Here is a 21331-nt window from a genome sequence, read left to right on the forward strand (position 1 = left end):
AGTAAAAATTAACAATCATTAAAAGTTGTGACCTCTTCCAAGGCTTTTAAGTCAGAGCTTTACAACTAGTGTGCAGAAAAATCAGTTGAATTAGTATCTGAAAGGAAAACAATAAAGCTTCCTAATGAAGGTAGTGCAAGTCTGACTGGCATGGCTTCTTAGGTGGAACAGCTGTCAAGCCTTGCTTCCCTGCTAAGATAGCAAGACAGCTGAGAAGTAATAGAGGTCAGCAGGTTAAATGTATCTTACTGTGGGATCTCCATAGACCTTTTAGTTTCTACAGTTAAGTATTAAAAAAATCCCCAAACAAATAAACAAACAAAACCCAAACAAACAAAACAGAAGGTGGGGGGAGTGAGACAAAAAAAACCCCAACAGATAAATGGGAGGAAAGGAGGAAAATAGTTCTGGTTTTCCGTGGGTTTGGTGAGAGATGAGTAGATGCCTCAAGAATGCCAGCTTGTGCTGTTATCATTGACCTCCAGCGGGGTCAGCTCCATTGCCTAGTGCCGGATGGTACCGTGCGGCTCTGAGCTGCCAAACGCAAAGCCACGGGCACCAGACAGAAAGAATACGCAGCCCTGCTCGCAAGGAGTCTAAATTCAACAACGTTGCCTGAGGCGAGAGAGGAGGGGGCTGGAGTCAGTGTGGATTGCTCAGTTAATGTCTGCTCCACACACAGCTTTGCAAGGGTAATTAGTAAGGGGCTGGAGAAGAGCGTGAAAATGTTATGCAGAAGGGCTTTCGTGATGGAAAGTCCTTAGTTTTCACAAGCCACGTTGTTTGAAGATAAGCTGGTGAGCCGTTTAACAACGGTGGGTTTAACAGTAATTGTTGCATGCAGAGTCCTGCATTGTCTCCAGAAGGACAGTATAAAATTGTGTGCACCATGAGAAGTGGTCATAGAAGGAGAGGTGTAGAGAAAGACACAGAGGAACTATCCTAGACAAGACTAAGTCTGTTACGCCCGGAAAAGAGGAATCGCAATGGGATTTCTCTTTACGCATACAAAGAGTAAATAAGTTGACAGCTATACATAGAATACATAGAATAAACCAGGTTGGAAGAGACCTTCAAGATCATCGCGTCCAACCCATCAACCAATCCAACACCGCCCAAGCAACTAACCCACGGCACCAAGCACCCCATCAAGTCTTCTCCTAAAAACCTCCAGTGATGGCGACTCCACCACCTCCCCAGGCAGCCCATTCCAATGTGCAATCACTCTTTCTGTATAGAACTTTTTTCTAACATCCAGCCTGAACCTCCCCTGGCGCAGCCTGAGACTGTGTCCTCTTGTTCTGGTACTGCTTGCCTGGGAGAAGAGACCAACATCCGTCTGTCTACAACCTCCCTTCAGGTAGTTGTAGAGAGTAATAAGGTCACCCCTGAGTCTCCTCTTCTCCAGGCTAAGCAACCCCAGCTCCCTCAGCCTCTCCTCACAGGGCTGTGCTCCAAACCCCTCACCAACTTTGTTGCTCTTCTCTGGACACCTTCCAGCAAGTCAACCTCCTTCCTAAACTGAGGGGCCCAGAACTGGACACAGGACTCGAGGTGCGGCCTAACCAGTGCAGTGTACAGGGGCACAATGACCTCCCTGCTCCTGCTGGCCACACTGTTCCTGATGCAGGCCAGGATGCCATTGGCCCTCTTAGCTGCCTGGGCACACTGCAGGCTCATGTTCAGTCTACCGTCGACCAGCACCCCCAGGTCCCTCTCAGCCTGACTGCTCTCCAGCCACTCTGACCCCAGCCTGTAGCTCTGCATGGGGTTGCTGTGGCCAATGTGCAGAACCCGGCACTTGGATGTGTTAAATCTCATGCCGTTGGACTCTGAGCTGTGTTGGACTCTCTCTCCATGAGAATTCAGTAAGGGAAGGTTTGGTGGGACTGGGAGGGATCTAACTGGAACAGAAGGATGAGTGTTTGTACAGTGCTGTGGAGCTGATGTTCGGAAATCTCACGAGACTCGGAAGAATTGAAGCAGTGTGTGGAGACAGCTCTTGTTCTGGCTGACTTTTTGTGGGTCTCCGGTTGTGTGTGCTCTGTGATTTCTCTGTGCAGCTAGTAGGCTCTTTGGAGGAGGTTATGCTCCACCCTGTGTTTGTGTACATCTTGATGCTTTGTGATTGTACTTCAGGCTTAGAATTTTCAGGTAATACGACGAAACCTCACTGTTTGCTGGAGGTGATGCTTGTGACCAGGTAGTTGTGCACTGGAAGCAGGAATTCTTATCTTTTTGGCCTGAAGAACACAATGAATCTTCCCCAAAGCTTTGTCGTGGTAGTGTACAGCAAATAATGTTTTTAGACAACTTAAGTGTTTAGTACAGTCTCAGTGTATTTCATTACTGATGCTGCATGAACTTACTGAAATGCCTGCAGGATTCAGTGAGTATAACCAGGCAGCATTCCTAGACTAGTTATTAAAATCTGGGCTCTCTTACTCTCAGTAAAAAGGCCTAGACAGGTTCAAAGCTGAATTCACTACTGGGACCACCTGTTTAAAGAGTCTGGGTGGCAGAGGATGATAGGAAGTGTTAAAGGTGCTAATGTTCCTTGTATCTGTATTTTGGTACTGATTTCCCTATTTTTTCCACTCCTCCAAAAAAGGACACTCTGTATGCATACCCCTGTGGCTCTGACCACACTCCCAGCCCTATGGCCAGCCGGGTGCCCTTGGAAGCAGCCCCAGTCCTGGAGAAAAGAGAGGCCCGTCTGACAGCTGTGGCAGTGAATGTGGAAGATGGCCACACCATTGCTTTTCTGGGAGACAGCAGAGGGAGGCTGCACAAGGTATGGCCTGGATGCAACAGGAAGCAAAGAGCTATAAAAGTAATTGGCTATGCTCAGATGGAAGGGGCATAAAGGCAGTTTTTCTTGTCTCAGGAGCCCGACTTCACAAGATCCTAACTATCAGATGGTGTCTTCTCACACTGTACTGGCTGTTGAGAATGTGGGTGCACTGAACAATGGTCATGTTTGTCTTTGGTTACATCTGCACTGAGCCAGTGTTCAGGGCTGGTGCATCCTCTGTGGCTTCCACAGGCATTACCAGGCACATGCTTCATGTGCCTGAAGTCACTCCACTGGGATTTTGGTGGGAGGTTGAAATCCTTACACACAGCAATGGTTCCAACTTGCCCTTCATGTAGTGCAGATGACTACTGCTATGATACTTTGCCTGCAAACAACTGTGGCTTTCTTGCAGGTGTACTTAGGAGCAACGGGAGATGCACACACATATGCTTCTTTACCTATCCAATCAAACAGTGCAGTGAGTGGAGACTTGCTGTTCGACCAGTTGCAGGAGCACCTCTTTGTCATGACCCAGTCAATGGTAAGAGTGAGAAAATTCCTTCCACAGAAGAGCTGAAAGCATTTGAGGTCCAGACACACTACTAACGGGAGTGGGAGAGACAAAGTGTGTACAGCTAAACCTGGGCTAGGCAGCAGCTGCCTGCCAGTCTGGTTTACAGAGACTGGGGACTGGGCTTTTGCAAAATCTAGTGGAAACATGGAGGAAGCCTAAACCATGGGCTGTTTGCCTGTGCATTTCCCTAAGTCAGTCAAGCGATGGAGGAATGTGAACTGCAGGCTTACAAAAGCCTGCTCTATTGACATGAAGACAAGGGGCTGCAAATTCCTGGTTTCCTCTGTGGTGAGCAGGAGCTGTTTGGACAACAGTTCGCATCTCCATCTGAGCAGAAGAATGTGAGCCTTCTGAGGACACAAGTAACATGACCTGCCTTGGTTCTGCAAAAGATGAAAAAGAGAAAAGGGAGATTTAGTGTAGTCAAAAATTGTGGCGCTTCTCCTGTTTTTAATCAGCTAAAAGACAGCAGAGATGCGCCCTGTCTGGGTGCATAATGGCAGTCTTGTAGATGAAATTGGGCTGAGTAAAGAATCATAGTGGCACCTCTCCCTCTTCTCCTGCATCCTCTTCATTCTCTTTGTGCCCAGTGGCAGGTGGAGGAGAAAGCATTGCAGGCTCTTGGAATGTTGGTGTCTGCTGAGTAGGAAATCCAGCTATGGATGCTTTATTTGAGAGGATTTGTGCAACACCACTTATATCAGCTTCTTGAGCTGGGTAGGAAAGGGTCCTCCTAGCAACAGGAAAAGCAGCCCTTGATGTCCTCTGAAGGAAAGAAAAAAATCAAAACATCCCTTCACCCTCCCAGTGCACTTTGAGGTATTGAGAAATTTAGTAACACTTCAAAGGAGTTGAAATCTGTGAGTGGAAGAAGATTAGGGAAATCTGAAATGATATATATATATCCTTAAGAGTAATTGTTCTGTCATTTAAAAAATGCACATGACAATTTACTTAGCCAAAGTAATAGATCAGGGATTTAAAGTTGGTATTTTAAAGTAGCTGACAGTGCAGGAGCTGAAGTGTAGTGGCAGATTAAAGAGAGGGCAAGAGACTGGAATCAGCAAGGATAGCAAGTTAAGGCAGAAGTGCTTGGCAAGCAAAACTTAAACCCCAGGTGAGAGAAGCTTTTTGCTCTGTGTTGATCAAAACTCGTTCTACATTCAGTCAAAATGATAGTTCTGCCAGACAGAGCTGGGCAACGGTGCAGATGCATTCAGAGGCCTCAGCTGGAGCTGCTGTCTCCAGCTTAAGTCACCTTTATGTCAAGCAAGATGGTCTCTCATGATAGTGTCCAGAAAAGCAAAAGAGTGGCTGGCATCCAGTCTGCTGTTCTTTGATCTATTTTGTTAATATACAGTTTTATCACTAAATAAAGTCTCCTTTCAAAAAGTGTCCCAGGTAACCCATAAACAGCAGTACACTTTGTTTGCCTCAGTGCCTGATACTTAAATGCACTTCACCAATATCACAGTATCACTAAGGTTGGAAGAGACCTCAAAGATCATCAAGTCCAACCTGTCACCTCAGACCTCAGGACTAGACCATGGCACCAAGTGCCACGTCCAATCCCCTCTTGAACATCTCCAGGGATGGTGACTCTGTTCAGATGGGCTCTGGAAACCTGATCTTTTTTCTTTGTTTTTATGCAGTATTGAAGATTGAGAAGCTGTTTCAGCAAGCATGCAGGTGATGGGACTTGTGAGTTAGGCAGAAGTCATAGACCTGGGGCTGGTTTATGTGCTGATTTCAGTAATTTCTTTCTCCAACAGGTGGTAAAGGTTCCTATAATGGAATGTTCCCTGTATATGGACTGTGAATCCTGTCTGGCACTGAAAGATCCTTACTGTGGCTGGTGTGTCCTTCAGGGACGGTAAGATAGATCCCTGTTCACCTGCAAGGATTTTGGAGGGCAAGTGCTTCGGGGTTGTCTTCACTTGCTCTCTTTCTTGTGTCTGTGTATGTGTGTCTGGCTTTAGTTTAGTTTAAGTTCCTTTATGGGATATTTTTTCTAACTTACCTCTGCCTGCCTCCCTAAACTGCTACCAGCGGTCACAGTTGCACACAAGGGTGTCTTTCCATTGCTTTCTGGGTCTTTGGTCACCGCTTGCTGTACTCCTACCCAGTAGATTTCAGCCTGATTTTAGTCTGCAGCTCTCAAACTGCCTCATTTCAAATGCAGAGAAACAAACTTCTCTCTCCTGCTGTTCTTTTATTTAGCATTCTTTTTCACTTACTTCTCCCCTACTGATGTTGCTTAATGCAACATGGTTTATTCCAGTGTGCCTATCTACTTGCTATCTCCCTCTCCCTATAAAATGCCGTAGGAGTGGCCCCTGAAGCCCACAATCTGTCTACCCATCTATATTTTGGCAGCAGCTCATCCTGTTGCTGAAAGTGGTGGGAGGCTTGGTTGTGTAGCAGCTTCCCCAGTATGCTAGCAAGGATATAGACAGCCACTGTCAGCTTGAAAGCTGAATGTGACCTGCTAGGGCTGCACAGATCTCTCACAAGACTTCTTCCTACTTCCCTGCAGGTGCAGCCGTCGCTCTGAGTGCTTACGGTCCAGACTGAGTGAGCAGTGGCTCTGGAGCTTTAACTCTACACAGCAGTGTCTGTCTGTCCAGTCATTAACTCCAGCCAACATCAGCAGAGAAGAAAAAAGAAATGTGAGGGGTGATGATTCTCTGATGATGCTCCAGCATATAGAAAGTCCCCTGCAGACTCTGAGGAGGCCCAAGTCGTCTTGTTGCTTTCAGTAGGGTGCTGAATCACTGAGCCTTCAAGCACATGTCTGCTTCACATAAGAGACTTAACAGCTTGGCTCTCTCCAGAGATAATTGCACAGAATGACAGAATATATCTGGCTGGAAGAGTCTTCTCCCCTAAAACTAAATGTCCTTGCCTGATAAGAGTTCACTGGGTATTCTGGAGTGTTTTATGGCTGCTTGGATGGGGGTTCCTCCTTGTCTTAATATCTACAAGATGCTTGTGTCTCTGGTTTCACAGTGTTTCTGACACTTGCTGTTAGGAAGAACTGAAAGGATTTACCCAAAATTATAGCCTCAGTCTGGCATTTGAGAGCTGGTAGGAAAGCTAAGAAGGTGCTGCAGTGCTTTGAAGTCTGACATTGTGTCAGGACGTGGCAAAAACCTGCCTTTTGCTAAATACTTGGGCAAAGGAGGAAGTTGCCAATTTCTTGGTGGATACCAAGCTCACTTGGAGAATGGCAAGAGAGATGATCAGTGGAACAATTAGTCCTGGGAGGCATTGCAGGACAGTTGGGTATATATGCAGCTGACTATTTTATGGGGCTCTTACTTTGAAACAATAGAACCAGAAAATTTACTTGAAATAAAAAAGACTGTGTTAGAGGGCAAATGATTTATTGGATGTTATTGAATTGGTAGATATTCCTGGCTATCTCAGATTTACCTTCTCTGCGTGAGGAAGAATTTTACTCATGTTACTTTGAAGATTATGAAAGCCCAGCAGTTCTGACAGAGTCAGGGATCATGTGTCCTTCTCCAGATCCAAGCCAAGCACCAGCTTTGCCAGCAGGAGCAGGTCAGTGAAATGCTTTAAATGGAGTGCAATAGCTCTGATAACATTGTTGGGGGAAAGTACATTGTAGGTCCATCAGATTGCCAGGACAACAGCCATGAAATGTATGTGGTCTGTCAGCAGGTGTTCATTTCATTCTGTCATAATATCTTGTTGCTTTCTACTTGTGTGTCACACATCCTCTGCTATTTTGGGCTGTTGCCAAATTCCAATGCCAAATTCTGGTAGTTGGAAAGGAGATCCTGCTGAAGGGTTGCATGCAAAGCCAAATATGATCTGAAATGTATTCTAGAGTGGTGGATGGCTTGGCAGCTTTGTCATAAACCTGTAGAGGTTTCCTGGATAATTCTTTCCATTGAATAATTCTTTATTATTTAAATCAACCAAACCTTCTCAAAATTAACATAGTAGTGGGAGAAGGAAATACATATATGGAAAGTCAAGACTCCATGGTCCTTAGTGAGAAGTAAATCTGCAATGCAGAATAACCTCAGAAAATACAGATTCAGCCTTCTATTATGGTGAACAATAACTGGCTGAGTACTGCTAACTGGCCACTCTAAAGAACCTGGGGAGTCTTTGCCATTAGATTTTACCCAGCTTCTCAGTGTGACCTCAGAGGATCTGATCTCTTCAAAGAGCTGCTTCATCTGAAGTAAAAGGCAGGTGCCAGATGGGAAGCATTCCACCTGATTCGCCCAAATGGCTAAACAGACTTTCTGTGCAAGCATGCAGCTGGTTAATAGGTCTGAAGGAGGTCTGAAGCAATCTCCAGTGACATAATGTGACAGCAGAGTGCAGCCAACACCCTCATTCAATATCAAACTCCTTCATTTTCAGTATTATTTTCAATATTGTTATATCTGCACTTCACACTACATTAGTCTGGAGCAAATCAACCAGGTTCTCCATTCAGGGTGATCAGACACATGCCTCTGCAGGTGGAGTGGGCAGGATTGGCTTCCCTGTTTAGCTCTGCAAATGTGGGCCTGAACATAAGCACAGTTGTGAAAAATCAGTGTAGATAAAGCCAGGATCTAGTTCTCATTATTCTGGACTTTAGGTATTCTTAATGACTTATTTCTAAGTCAGTCTTGCTTTTGCTTCAAGGTTCCATAGATGCTTTGCCTATGTTACTTTCATATGGCATCTGTGGGTTGCTTCTGTTTTGCAGCCCACTTGCTCGTGAGTGGTTTGTGTCCATTTGATCTATTTGTGTTGTCCTTTTACTTCCACAGCCCTTCTCCCACTCAGTGAGCTATGCCCAAGTGCACTCAGAACAGAGTTTTACCATGTTAACTGTGTCAGCTTTTTATGTGTTCTTTTGTTACTCAAGACTTCCTCTCCTCCTTGCTGTTATTGCTGACCCTTCTTTGCATGGTTTTTGTGCTCTGCTAAGATGAATTTGAAGCTGGTAACAAGGGTCATACACTCTTCTCTAAATGAGGTCTCATCAAGGCCTTAGAAACCATCAGTTTCCTCTTTCTACTGATAATACTTTTTGCAGCTCACTAAAATGTTAGCCCTTTTTTTCAGCTTTGTTTAGAGGTAAAGCTTATCTGTCACTTTTAAGCTGTTGAGCTCCAAGCTGACAGCAGAAACTCTTGCTGTCCCTTTGCAAGTGCTTCACCTCATCTTCTCTACTGCTGACCAGCATTATTAGTAGTCATGGACTTGATGGAGAAAGGAATATTTAGAAGTATGGTATCACAACCCTGAAATCCTGAGAGGAGTTAGCTTGTTCACCACTGCCAAATGCAATCACCTGTATGAAAGTGGTGGGAGCTGACAATATTGCAGCTACTCCTGCCTCCAGCTGCATGTGATACCTTTATTTTTCTCCTAATTGTGGGTTTTCATACACACCTCATCATCAGCTGTTTTACTGGCATATTGGTTCACCTGTTCACTCTCAGGAACCCAGTTTAGGCCTGACTGATCCTTCACCAGACATACTAACTGTTTTGTTGTGAATAGAGCTTGCTTGCAAGAGGAGGTCTGAGTTCTGAGAGGAATGATGGACAAGCTTTTTGTTACTTATTTTTATAGCAAACTGTCTCACAGAAATGGCAACTCCTGGAGCTGAGCAGAGCAGAGCATTATTTGGAGAGCTATTACCCAGCTCTAGGGTTGGGGAGGTACTTGTCTGGAACAAGATTAATGATCTGGTTAAATGTTCTCATCTGGAAAATATCTCCTTCAGGCTCATGCTATCAGCTGCAGTAAGTTTTGAGCATATCTGCAGCTATATGATGTATCAGAAAATAGTGATGGTCTCTTCCCAAAAGAGAATTGGGCTGTCAGGAGGCTTTTAGCTGGTGTTAGGCTGGGATTTAAAGCAGATAAGCCTTCAGTCATTGCAAGTGAGATTATAAGTCTTATAAACCTCTTCACTGACAGATGTCTTAGTCTGGACATAGAACAAAGATCAAGATGAAGGCAGTACATGAAGGACATGTCAGTTCTAAGGGTTTGTGTTTCCCTTGGGTGACAAAGGAAGACAATAAACTTTGTGCCTGGAATCTTCCTCTAATAGAGAGATGGCAGTAGAATTTTAAGATAAAGATGGAGGGAACTTCAGACTAGTCTATCTTCCCATGGGTTGGCAAGAGCTGTCATGAGCTACTCCTGACAAACTTGTCCAACCTGTTTTTAGTGTCTGTAGGATAATCCAGTGACTGAAATGCTAGAAGCATGGATGGCAGTCTGTCTCCACGGTTGACAGTGGCTCTCCTACAGCAGGTTGTGTCTCTTAACAACATGGCAGAATTACAGTGACTCCATTGCTAAAGGATTTTTGTTTTCATTTTCAGATCATGTCACCATAAAGCTCGTAGTGCGTTTCCATGACATCTTCATTGCTTCTGTGGACTTCTCTTTCTATGACTGTGCTGCAGTGGCGCTGCTGTGGAAATCGGCACCGTGAGCACCTGCTTTTTCTTGTCTGTAGTTGTAGAGGAGGTGCCTGTCCCCTCCTGGATCATCTCAGCAGCTGCTTTTCCATTGCTGTTTCAGGTGTCAGAAGTGTGTGAGCAGTCTCTGGGGATGTAACTGGTGCATCCAGCAGCACCTCTGCACTCACAAAGCAGCCTGCGAGGAGGGAGCCATTATCTACAATGAAAAGGTGCGTCTCCTACCCAGTCCTAGTCCTGTGTGCTGCAGCCACAGTGAGCTGCAATGAGTCAGATCTCATATCAGGTAAAATAGCAGCTGTCACATCAACCAAGGAAGTGAGCTGTTGGAGCAAAGCCTTCCCATGGAGCAGCACAAGGCTCTGCATCCATGATGTTACAAGGCCTCACTAGGTTTCTGGGGAAGTGCTCTCAGATGAAGCAGGTCACCCTTCTCCTGGGCTTATCCAGCTTGTATTTTCAAAGCAAGGGGCAAGAGCAAGCTGGCAGGGAGGCTGGGACCAGGGAGGTGGAACTGATGCCCAGTTTGTGGCTGCCACAGTTTGAAAGGGAACGAAGGCAGGTAGACCTCCTTCTAAGTGAAGGCAAGTGCAGGTGTCTGTGAGAAGAGGGAATGTTGCTGAATCTTCTGCATCGTGAGCATTCCCCAGTCCAAGACAAGATGGCATGAGGCGTAGCTCTCACTGAAATCCAGAGGGCTAAGCAGCCTCTTGCAAGCACTGCTATGGGAAGTAATAAGGAGTGTTTTCCTGCTTCCATTTTACTGTTTCGTGTCTTTCTCTCTTCTCACCCCACCTTGTTTGTTTCCCTTCAGGCCCAGATCCCACCCTCGAGTGTATTTCCTTCTTCAGCAGCTCCCCTCACCAAGTCCTCTACCACAGCCCCAACCATGGCCACAAAACCCATCACTCCTGCTGTGCATGTGGTGCCAAGCACTGTGCCTCCCACAGAGCCCAACCACTTCACGCCCTCTGCAGCCCCAGATGTGATGACTGAGCCTGCAGAAACCCCCAGCTATACATACTTGACTCTCTTGACTGAAGCAGCCTCTCTCCAGGCTGTCACAGAATCTCCGCTACCACCACCAGCAGACAAACCTGCTGTCACTGTGCCAGAGACAACTTCTCCTGCTACATCTGTTCTCACCAGCCCATCCAAAGCTGTGGATGATGCAGCCTTGCCCACTGAAGGACCAGCCACTGCCCAGGAGCCATGGCACACTGACCCACCCACCACACTAGTCGGTAGCCCTCTGCTTACATCTGCAGCAGCAGCAGCAACACCTTCCCCTCATGTCACCAGTTTCAAATGGCCTCCAAGTTCTTTTCCTACCACAGAGGCACTGACATCTGCCATCCCATCTCCCCAGACCCCCAGCCAGGTGCCAGAAGGCCCTGCTGCCTCTGACGTTTCTCCCAGATTGCTGGGAACTGAACTACCTGCTTCAGAGCTTCCATCATCAGCTCCTCCAGACTGGCTGCTGGAGGAAGGCACAGAGCTCCAGGATACAGAGGACTGGATGGATTTGCTGCAGGCTGAGAATGACACATCTCCTTTCTCTGCTTCTACTCTTCTGTCGGGTGATGGTGATTCTTCTGAGAGAGATGTCCCTGACTTTCCCAGGATTCTCCACCCTGACCTTGACTATCAGTATGATGCCCCTGAATTTTGGGAAGAGGTAAGTTGCTGGGCTTTGAAATTCAGTCCAAGGCTGTAACACTTAGACATTTTCTTACAGACTGCTCTATGTATTTCAGCATAGAGGAGAGGTGGTGCCCTCCAAAAGTGTAGAAGCTGATCACTGTAATATAAGGAATGGGCCACTTGGACACCCACAAGTCCATGGGACCGGATGGGATCCATCCTAGGGTGCTGAGAGAGCTGGCAGATGAGCTGCCAAGCCGCTCTCCATCATCTTCCTCCAGTCCTGGCTCACTGGAGAGGTCCCAGATGACTGGAAACTGGCCAATGTGGTCCCCATCCACAAGAAGGGACGGATGGAGGAACCTGGAAACTCCAGGCCAGTCAGCCTGACCTCAGTGCCAGGGAAAGTGATGGAGCAGAATATCCTGGCGGCAATAACTGCGCACCTGAAGGATGGCCAAGGGCTCAGGTCCAGCCAACATGGATTTAGGAAGGGCAGGTCCTGCCTCTCCAACCTGATCTCCTTCTATGATCAGGTGACCCGTCTGGTGGACATGGGAAGGCCTGTGGATGTGGTCTACTTGGACTTCAGCAGGGCCTTTGATATCATCCCCCACAGTAAACTGCTGGCTAAGCTGTCAGCTCGTGGCTTGGACAGCAACACTCTGTGCTGGGTTAGGAACTGGCTGGAGGGCTGAGCCCAGAGAGTGGTGGTGAATGGTGCCACATCCAGCTGGCAGCCAGGCACCAGTGGTGTGCCCCAGGGATCAGTGCTGGGCCCCATCCTCTTTAACATCTTCATTGACGATATGGATGAGGGGGTTGAGTCAGTCATCAGCAAGTTTGCAGATGACACCAAGTTAGGAGCAGATGTTGGTCAGTTAGAGGGTAGAAAGGCTCTGCAGAGGGACCTCGACCGACTGGACAGATGGGCAGAGGCCAACGGGATGGCATTTAACAAGTCCAAGTGCTGGGTGCTGCACTTTGGCCACAGCAACCCCATGCAGAGCTACAGGCTGGGGTCAGAGTGGCTGAGAGCTCCCAAACAGAGAGGGACCTGGGGGTGCTGATTGACACCCGCCTAAACATGAGCCAGCAGTGTGCCCAGGTGGCCAAGAAGGCCAATGGCATCCTGGCCTGCATTAGGAATAGTGTGGCCAGCAGGAGCAGGGAGGTCATTGTGCCCCTGTACTCTGCATTGGTTAGGCCACACCTTGAGTACTGTGTCCAGTTCTGGGCCCCTCAGTTTAAGAAGGACATCGAGACACTTGAAGGTGTCCAGAGAAGGGCAACAAGGCTGGGGAGAGGCCTTGAGCACAAGCCCTGTGAGGAGAGGCTGAGGGAGCTGGGATTGTTTAGCCTGGAGAAGAGAAGGCTTAGGGGTGACCTCATTGCCCTCTACAACTACCTGAAAGGTGGTTGCAGCCAGGAAGGGGTTGGTCTCTTCTCCCAGGCAACCAGCACCAGAACAAGGGGACACAGTCTCAAGCTGTGCCAGGGGAAGTTTAGGCTCGAGGTGAGGAGAAAGTTCACCAAGAGAGTCATTAGTCATTGGAATGTGCTGCCCAGGGAGGTGGTGGAGTCACCATCCCTGGAGGTGTTCAAGAGGACATTGGACGTGGCACTTGGTGCCATGGTCTAGTCATGGGGTTTGTTGTGTGAGGTTGGACTCGATCCTCGAGGTCTCTTCCAACCTTGGTGATACTGTGATACTGAATGAGAAGTGTCAGCCTGAGGAAAGAAAGTGTACATGAGGTTCCCAGGTCTCATAGAAAAGCTGCTGATGTGAATGTGGCAGCTGCTGTGATGTCCAGTGTATTCACAGCTTTGGGCTATTGCTGTGCTTTCTTGTGACTTCATGGTGAAGACACACAGCCATGTCATTGTTCAGGCAGGGCTTGGTTTTTTTGTTGGCATGTTAGGCTCTGATTCCCTGTATCAGAGCCAGGGAGGTTTCTTTAATGCCTGTGTTTGTTTTCAGAATGAAGAGCTTAGCTGGGGTCCAGATGCATGCCCCTGTGTGCAGGGAATCCAGGGTTCTTCGCTGTTTCCAGTCAATGTGGCGAGGAAAATAACCCTGCTGGGAAAGAACTTCCACCTCTATCAGGTAGTCACCTCAAAGCCATCAGCACTGACAAACCATATGAATGCAGAGACCTGTTTGGGCACCCTGTCCACTGGAGTGCTCAAAATACATGTAAGACACAGTGGTGGCTCTGCCTAGATTTCTCCAATTTGTGGAAACACCCAGAGGAATGACCTACTTCTGTGAATAAAGAATTACATAGCTACATTTATTGGTGGGTAGGCAGTCACCCAGAGGAAAGAGAGTACAGGTGTGCACCAACCTGCTGGAGAAGATCTGCAGGCATTTGGGTTAAGCTGCACCTGTGCTGTGCTGCAAATGGTAGCTCTTTGAATAGCTTCCTGATGAAGCTCTGCTGATTGTTTTTGTCTCCATAAGATAAAGATAAATAATCTGTTCCCTTTCCTTTCTGGCATGCTCAGGTTAATGTGGCCATTCCTGTCATACCTGAAACTTCTGCAATGGGAAAAACCACCCTTGAAAGCTGTTTCTTGGGTGTGCCTCTGATAAAAGCTCTCTTTGCTTCTCAAAACAGAAGGCTGATTTAGTAACCTTTTGCAAACAACTGCCTCTGCAGCCCACAGACTGATGGTTACTTCATATGTTAAACCTGATATGCTGCACTGCTTAGAGCAGCAGAGCTGGTTACAGATGCATATCCATCTTTTTTTTTTCACAGGAAGCATCTAAGCAAGTCAGTTGAAGATTTACTGGAGAGAGGGAAGAAAAATACATTTAGTGATTTTTGAGGTGCACTGCCCCTAATGCATGTCCTCCAGCCTTCATTTCCAAGCCAGTGTTTCACACACACATACAGGCATCACTTCACAGCCCTGCTGGTTTTGCTGTCATTCTTGCTGTGCTGAGGCCTCCCTGCACTGACACACATGTGCTCCTTTCTAGGTGTTCTGTGTTGACTTACCTTTCATACATGGAGGCAGTGACAGCATAGAGAGCAGAGAGCCTCTGAATATAGCTTAGAGTTGGCGTAGCAAAGGGAGTGAGGAGCACACTGCTTGCACAGAAAGTGGCTTGCCAAAAGGTACTGAATCAGAGAGACGGGAGTATGCTGTCTTGTAGTAGGAAGCTCTGTGTAGTAGAGAAGTGGTACCATGTGTATCTTGTTTGCAGGACCATCAGTGGGACTATGAGTGTGTCCTTAATTTGGAGGGGAGGACAGTGGTGATGGATGCTTATGTAGAAGGAGAAGAAACAAACCAGTCCCTCTGTTATATCACCTGCCAGATGAGCCAGGTGAGTGCTTGGAATATGATGCAGTTTTAAAGTTCACACTGCTGCTGGTTTTGCTCAGCAAAAAAGAGCATGTTCTGCAAAACTATTTATAGTCTTGAGCACTAGGAGCCCCTGATGTGTGCTGCTGCTGCCTGGCAGAACTGACATGATCTTCAGCTTGGAGAAAGATTGAGCAGTCTGAGGCACGCAACCTGTTGATGCGTTTGCTGTGGTATGGGGAGATGCCATCTCTGAATTGCCCCTCATTGCAACCTGCCAGGACAGTGCCACTTCTGCTTTAGCTTGAAGCACTGTTGCTCATGATTCTCTGGCTTGTAACTTCTGTGGTGGTGGTTCTTTTCTGATATTAATAGCAGTTTTGTCCTAGGTGGTGGAAGCTAGCCTGTGGATTATAGAATTAACAGGCAAAATTAAACCATCCATCTGCATTTCTGGATGATGTGTGGATTTTACTTAGGGCAAGATTTGCAAGCAGAGGTGATGTTTTTATTTCACAACTTCTATAACTGAAGAGAGGAATAGCATAGGTTCTAGTGTCCATGAGCCCTGAAAACCACTTGTAATCCTGCATCTTGAGCTCTACTGAAATGACAGCAATCACAGCTTGAGCAGTTTCCTGAGCAGGTGGCTTGTAGATAGGAATTATCCATTTAGGAGAGCAGTTAGGAAGTTAGACAAGCATTGCTGTGAGCACATATTTGTTTTGAGTGTTTACTCTAGTGAACCAATGCCTGCTGTGCTTTCTAGAGCAGAATTGTGAGTCTGTGAACCAGTGAGAATAGTGCTGTGCTGCCATTGCCTCAGCTAATGCTGCTTGTATGTATCCACAGGAAGCTCTGTGCATAAGCTGTGTGTGACAGTGCACAATGCAGGGTGGATGCTAATGCTTTTTGCCTATTCATCTGGCTTGTTTGTGCCTCTGAGTCCTTTGTCTTGATGGTCTTTGTCTTTGCAGTACAGTTACACAGCTCCTCAACTCGAATTTAATGCCGTGGTGTTTGTGCAGAGGCGACGACACCTTCGAGTGGACAGCGCTGCAGACCTTCACGGTAGGAGTGCAACACTTCCCTGGCAAAAAGACAGCAGATGAGGTGAAAAAGAATTGAGAAATCTTCAGATGAGGCTTTTTTCACCTGTAGTAGTCCTATCATAGAATGTATCTGGTTGGAAGAGACCTCAAAGGTCATTCAGTCCAACCCTTGACCCAGCACTAAACTGTGTCCCTAAGCACCAGGTCTACATGCTGCTTGAACATCCACAGCCTCATTTCTGCTGCTTGTCACAGTGGAGGAAGGAGGGGAGGGTTCTGTGGAAAGTGCCAAGTTGCTGGATTATTCTGCATCCCAGGGAATGCTTGCAGATGCCTCTGAATTTTATTTCCTTGCAGTGACTTTTTACAACTGCTCTGTGGGACACACTGATTGTAGCCGCTGCCAAACAGCTGACTCCAAGTACAACTGTGTTTGGTGTGGAGGAGACAACCCCAGCTGCATCTACAGGGGGTCCTGCAAGGAAGAGATAGAAGACCTGTGTCCAGCACCTCTCATTCATTCTGTGAGTAACTTGCTCATTAGTCTACTGCCCCTGGGGTAAGAAGGGCTCCACTCTTCAACTGAAATCAGAGTGCAAACAGTGCAGCTCAGTAATACGCTGGTCATCTGAAGAGCAAATTAATCTCATTCTGTTGTGAACCCTCTGTGTAGTGAGGATGTTGGACTTCTGCACTGGGCTTTCACTTTGCTGATAGAGAACAGTGGGAAAAGATGCACTTCTATGTCATGTGAGCTGAAGCCATCGTGCCAAAAGGAGCAGAATCATTCAGGAACTGGGAAAGGGTCCACAGATTGGCTCCTCCACCTGTCCCAATCCAGATCCTAAAACAAGTTGGCCCAACTGAGTCTGAGCCAAAGGAGGACAAAACCACATGCCAATAGCACAGCAAGGATGAGAAAGGCATGATAGCTTACTGGAATTAATGATTTTTTTGTCTATTTATTTTAAATGTTTCTTGCTAACTGCCACATGATGAATGTCTGTAGCCATGTGTCCCTTTTGCTGTCAGCTTGTTCTCCCTCCAGTGGCACACAACATCCATGTGCTGCATCTTGTCTTAGTTTATTTTGGGTGCTGCTCAGGGACAGAGCTTTGTTGTTGTGCAGCATGCAATTCATTGTTGTACTGATGCTGAGGGGGAATGGTGCTTGCTGCTTCAGTACTAGTAATGTGTATTGGCTTGTGCATTCTACTCTTCAGCAGCCCTGTGAGTGATCAGCATGTTTGATGAGAAGGCAAAGCAGAGCAGTCACTTGCCTTACAGGTCTATAGTGGATTATCACCTCTGGGGAAACTGCTGGCAACAGTGAGTGATGGGAAAGAAGGCTCCAACTGTGGTGGTCTTCATGGCCTTTCCTCTGATGAGAGTGCTACCTGATACTAGTCCAAGTCAGTAAAAGGAATTCATAGCAGTGACCTGACCAGGCAGAGTTTGCAATGGGGCAGCTGAAGGGCCCTGTGCTGTAGATCAGTTGCCAGACTGCAGAGCTCTGAGATGCTGTGACATTTACACATGCGCGGATGTCTTTGCAGGTGTACCCCCTGTCTGGACCAGTGGAAGGTGGCACTAGAATCACCATCACTGGCTCAAACCTCGGGCAGAAACATCAAGACATTGCAGAAACTGTCACTGTTGCAGGAATTCCCTGTGCCGTAGATGCTCAAGAGTATGAGATCTCTAGCAGGTAGAGTATCTGTGAAACCTCCTCCCAGAGGCAGGCACTGGCTTTTCCTTGGGCTGCTGACACCAGCCTGAGATGTCATTGCTTTGCTGCAGCAGGTATTGAGCCTTGCCCATTCCTCAGGGAGTGCCCTTGAGTAAGGGCATTGTCTGATTAGTTACTCAGACAGTGACTTAAATAAGGTTGTGTACAAGGTGATGGCCAAACAGCACTGCTGTACACCAACCACGCTGCCAGTGCAGAGCCCACAGGCCAGCTGGATCAGGGAGTCACAAGCTCAGAACCATGCAGTTTCCTGAGTGTCACTCCCAACCACAGGATGATTTCAACGAAGTGAGGGACGTGACTTATGCAAGTGTCACTGCTAGGTAAATATCCTGGCCATGTTAACTCAGGGTGAGGATGGAGTTACAGCCCTGATTCTTGCCTCTGCTTGAGTGGGCACACTCCTGTTATTCTTCACTTCTAGCCAGAATTCCACCTTCCAGGAACAAATCCAATGAAAGGACCCTCTCAACCAGGACTATGGAGTCCTGGTAGACCCTGTGCCACTCTTATGTTGGCTTGGAGCACCTGGCAGGTCACACAGTGCTGGTGAAAGTGGTGGCTAGGAGGAGGGTGAGAAGCAGAAAGACCTGTCCTGCTCAGTCTAGTTATGTCAGTGATACAGAAATGGGTTACTGGTGCATCTGGCTAAGGCAGAACCAAGAACAAGGCAATGTAGTCAGTTATTGAATGGTGTAACTGGGGAGCAGCTAGGAAGCAAGAAGAAAGTAGTGTTTATGTAGTTGGCCTTTAACAGGGCAGGTAGGTGGGAACCTTGGACAAGGGAGGGAGAAGAGCCAATCAACCAGCAGAAATGGAGAGCAATTGTGAGTAACCTCTCATCAGAGCTGTCACAAATCCATTTTTCCATTCCATGGTAGCAGTAGTTGTAACACACTACCCTCTGGGAGCCAGGTAAGATCCTGCTGGGAAATGGCCTGCTGTGTTGAGCAGTGTTGTCCTGTCTGTGCACCTTGTTTGTCTGGCTCCATCTGCTTTCTGTTTTCATCCTAGAATCGGAGCATAATCTTTCTGGGGTTAGCACTATCTTTATTCTGTGTTTGTAAATCACCTGGCATCACAGCTTCTTGCCTTGAGACTGCACTGCCTAAGTTCAAATTCATGAGCTTTTTTTGGTTGAGGAGATATAGCTGTGAACCTGGAATCCGCTCCTGAGCAAGGCCCAGACAAAACTTATCCTCTGTGTGGGATGGCTAGGAAGTCTTCTTCTGCAGAGCAGTTCTTCAGTTAGCAAATCAGTGCTGTAACATGGGATCCCTTCCTCCTCTGTTCTAAGTACAAATGGACTTCTTAATCTGTCAGCATCTCCCATACCCAGTTATGGCTGGAAAAAGGGCTGGGAAGAGCAAGCGGTGCACATCAGGGGAACTGGCTGGTGCCAGAGGCCCCTGACTGAAGACCAATGCCAGCTAAACCTACAGTCTCGAGTTCTCTTCTGCATCAGACACAGCATTAATGTGTGGATTGACCACTGCTAGCCTGGGGTCACTCCAGACTGGACTGATTTGATCAGCTCTGGACAACAGCAGAGTTCTTGGACTCCTTGTGTATCTGTGATACAGTGGGTTTCATCCTGTCTGTTCCAGAAAAAGTAATCCTGGCTAGGATGGACCTGCTGGGGACTGTCCTCTGGTGTGGGTTTGTTTTTCTTTCTGCTATTCCATCTTTTAGAGGTGTTTCTCAATGTTCAGTTTTATGAGATAAGGCTGAAAGAAGGCAGCCATGGTTACTAGATGGCTTTGGGACGTGATGCAGTGGCTACAGCTCGCCATCCCTTCCATGCTGTGACACTGTTTTTGGATTGCCCTGCAGTATCGTTTGCGTCACCGGCGGGAGCTGGACAGAGAAATTTGGGCACATAGTGGTGGAAGTGCCTGGAGGAGGACGTGGAGTTTCTGGGCATATTTTCACCTATCAGGTAACATAACTGTTGCTTCTTTCATACCTCTCCCTGTTCCTCCAGGATCTATACTAAATGGCTGTCTGTTGCAGGAATGTACAGCACTCTGCTAGGCACTTGCTGCTGGTATCTCTGTCTGATTGTGTTAGGATTTGTGCTGTATTTTGGGTAGGTTTGTTTTGGTTGGAGTCTTTTTGGGGTTTTTTTTGGGGGGTTGTCCTCTTTTTACAAAGGTAACTATGAAATGCTTAAAGAGGAAAAATACAGGGTACCATCTTGATCTGCAGGGGGTTTTAATTATTGATGACTTAACATCTTACTAAGACTTCTGACTTCCATTCATTTGCAAGTTGCTCCTTGCTTGAACACAGGAGCTTCTGACCTTCACCAGCTAGTGGCAGTAAGCCCAAAGTTACTGTGTGTTGTATGGAGAAATGTTTCCTATTATTTTTAAACACCTCTCTGATAACTTTTTTATGTTTTAATCCCAGAAACCATGAAATAATGTTTAAGCAGTTTGTAGGTATAATTACTTTTCACCCTTGCTGTGTAACTTCCAAGTTAGGTACCTAGCTACATGTCTCCCTCTCCCATGGGAAGGAGAAAGATGCCTGGAAAGGCTTAGGCTGTTCCTTTTTTGGCTGTACAGAGCCATTCAATATAAAGGATTTTGCTTGGTGCTCTGCTCTTGGTCTTGGTTCTATTACCATTGTTTTGAGGCAGGGTGATGGCAGCATACTATGTTCAAGATGCTCTTGATGTATCATCAGTGACTTATAGGCCACTCTACCTGGTTCCTCTAATTGTTGCAGCAGCTCCTCAGTGGTAGTAAATTTTTGCTACTCTGAATAATCTGTCAAATTTCATTTCCCCTTTCCAGGTCTCCTATGAGTGTGTTTTAACAGCACAGGTCTCAAGACAAATTCTTAGGACTCCCTGCTGGTAATCTTATCTACTAAACAAACAGACAATTTATTTGCCACCTTGTTTTTCCTAACCTGAGTTATTAATCCAGTTACTGACCTGAACAATCCCTTTGAATTGTTAATCCTAGGGTTTGTGTGTGGGGCTCAGCTCTGCTGTTTGCAGCATCCATCTGCCTCCTCACTTCTGTGGAGAGGCTGGTCCCTGATTCATGGTTCATGCTGGTGTGATTGATTGCTCCACTGTTTCCTCTTCTCCATAGGGTAGCTGCTGGAGCCTAGCTGAGGCCTGCCTGTGACTGGGATCTGTAGCTTCTATTTCAGAGCACTGAAATTCACTGAACATGTTTTGCTCTTTTCTTAAGGCCTTTGTCACTCACCTCCTTTTTCTTTCTTTTTTCCCTTCCCCCCCCCGGCCCCTTTCCCCTCCTCTTTTAGAACCCAGAGCTGAAATCCATTGTTCCAACTCAGGGCCCCAAAGCAGGAGGAACCTGCCTTACCCTTCTGGGCTCAAAGCTGCTGACTGGACATCCTAGTGAAATCAGTGTCCTGCTTGGAGACCTCCCTTGCCACATGTAAGACCAGAGCCTGCTGATGTGCTGGCTGTGCACTGTGCTAAGTCCTTCCCAGAGACCTGTGGGGTTCAATGCTGCCTAGCATCCCTTAGCACAGGCTGTTGGAGCTCTGCTCTCCTCTGTGTTCCAGAAGGATATCATGCATATCTCTTGATGGGACTATATCCCATCCTGACACCTCTGCTTTTGCTAGTGGGGAACTGCAGTTGGCTCCTGCAGACTAAAACTAAGAGCTTCTTGCTCTCTTGCCTTCTGAGACAAATGTACACCTGACAGCACTGCTGGTCAGAAAGTGCATGTG

At 47.0% G+C, this 21331-nt stretch overlaps 1 protein-coding gene across 2 annotated transcripts in view; it reads left to right on the plus strand.

Moving 5' to 3' along the window:
* The window catches only part of PLXNB1 (plexin B1), an 84069-nt gene that overhangs the window by 44156 nt on the left and 18582 nt on the right, over positions 1-21331 (plus strand). For both annotated transcript variants that reach the window (XM_054180065.1, XM_054180075.1), the window contains 15 exons: positions 2612-2794; positions 3210-3338; positions 5144-5244; positions 5908-6040; positions 6782-6938; positions 9749-9857; positions 9951-10059; positions 10662-11525; positions 13473-13598; positions 14709-14831; positions 15787-15880; positions 16219-16385; positions 17418-17569; positions 19445-19550; positions 20894-21030. In XM_054180065.1, coding sequence (XP_054036040.1) covers positions 2612-2794; positions 3210-3338; positions 5144-5244; positions 5908-6040; positions 6782-6938; positions 9749-9857; positions 9951-10059; positions 10662-11525; positions 13473-13598; positions 14709-14831; positions 15787-15880; positions 16219-16385; positions 17418-17569; positions 19445-19550; positions 20894-21030 — 2690 coding nt within the window. The remainder of the gene's footprint in view (positions 1-2611; positions 2795-3209; positions 3339-5143; positions 5245-5907; positions 6041-6781; positions 6939-9748; positions 9858-9950; positions 10060-10661; positions 11526-13472; positions 13599-14708; positions 14832-15786; positions 15881-16218; positions 16386-17417; positions 17570-19444; positions 19551-20893; positions 21031-21331) is intronic.

Source organism: Dryobates pubescens, chromosome 1 (genome assembly GCF_014839835.1).
Source record: "Dryobates pubescens isolate bDryPub1 chromosome 1, bDryPub1.pri, whole genome shotgun sequence".
Classification (NCBI taxonomy): Eukaryota; Metazoa; Chordata; class Aves; order Piciformes; family Picidae; genus Dryobates; species Dryobates pubescens.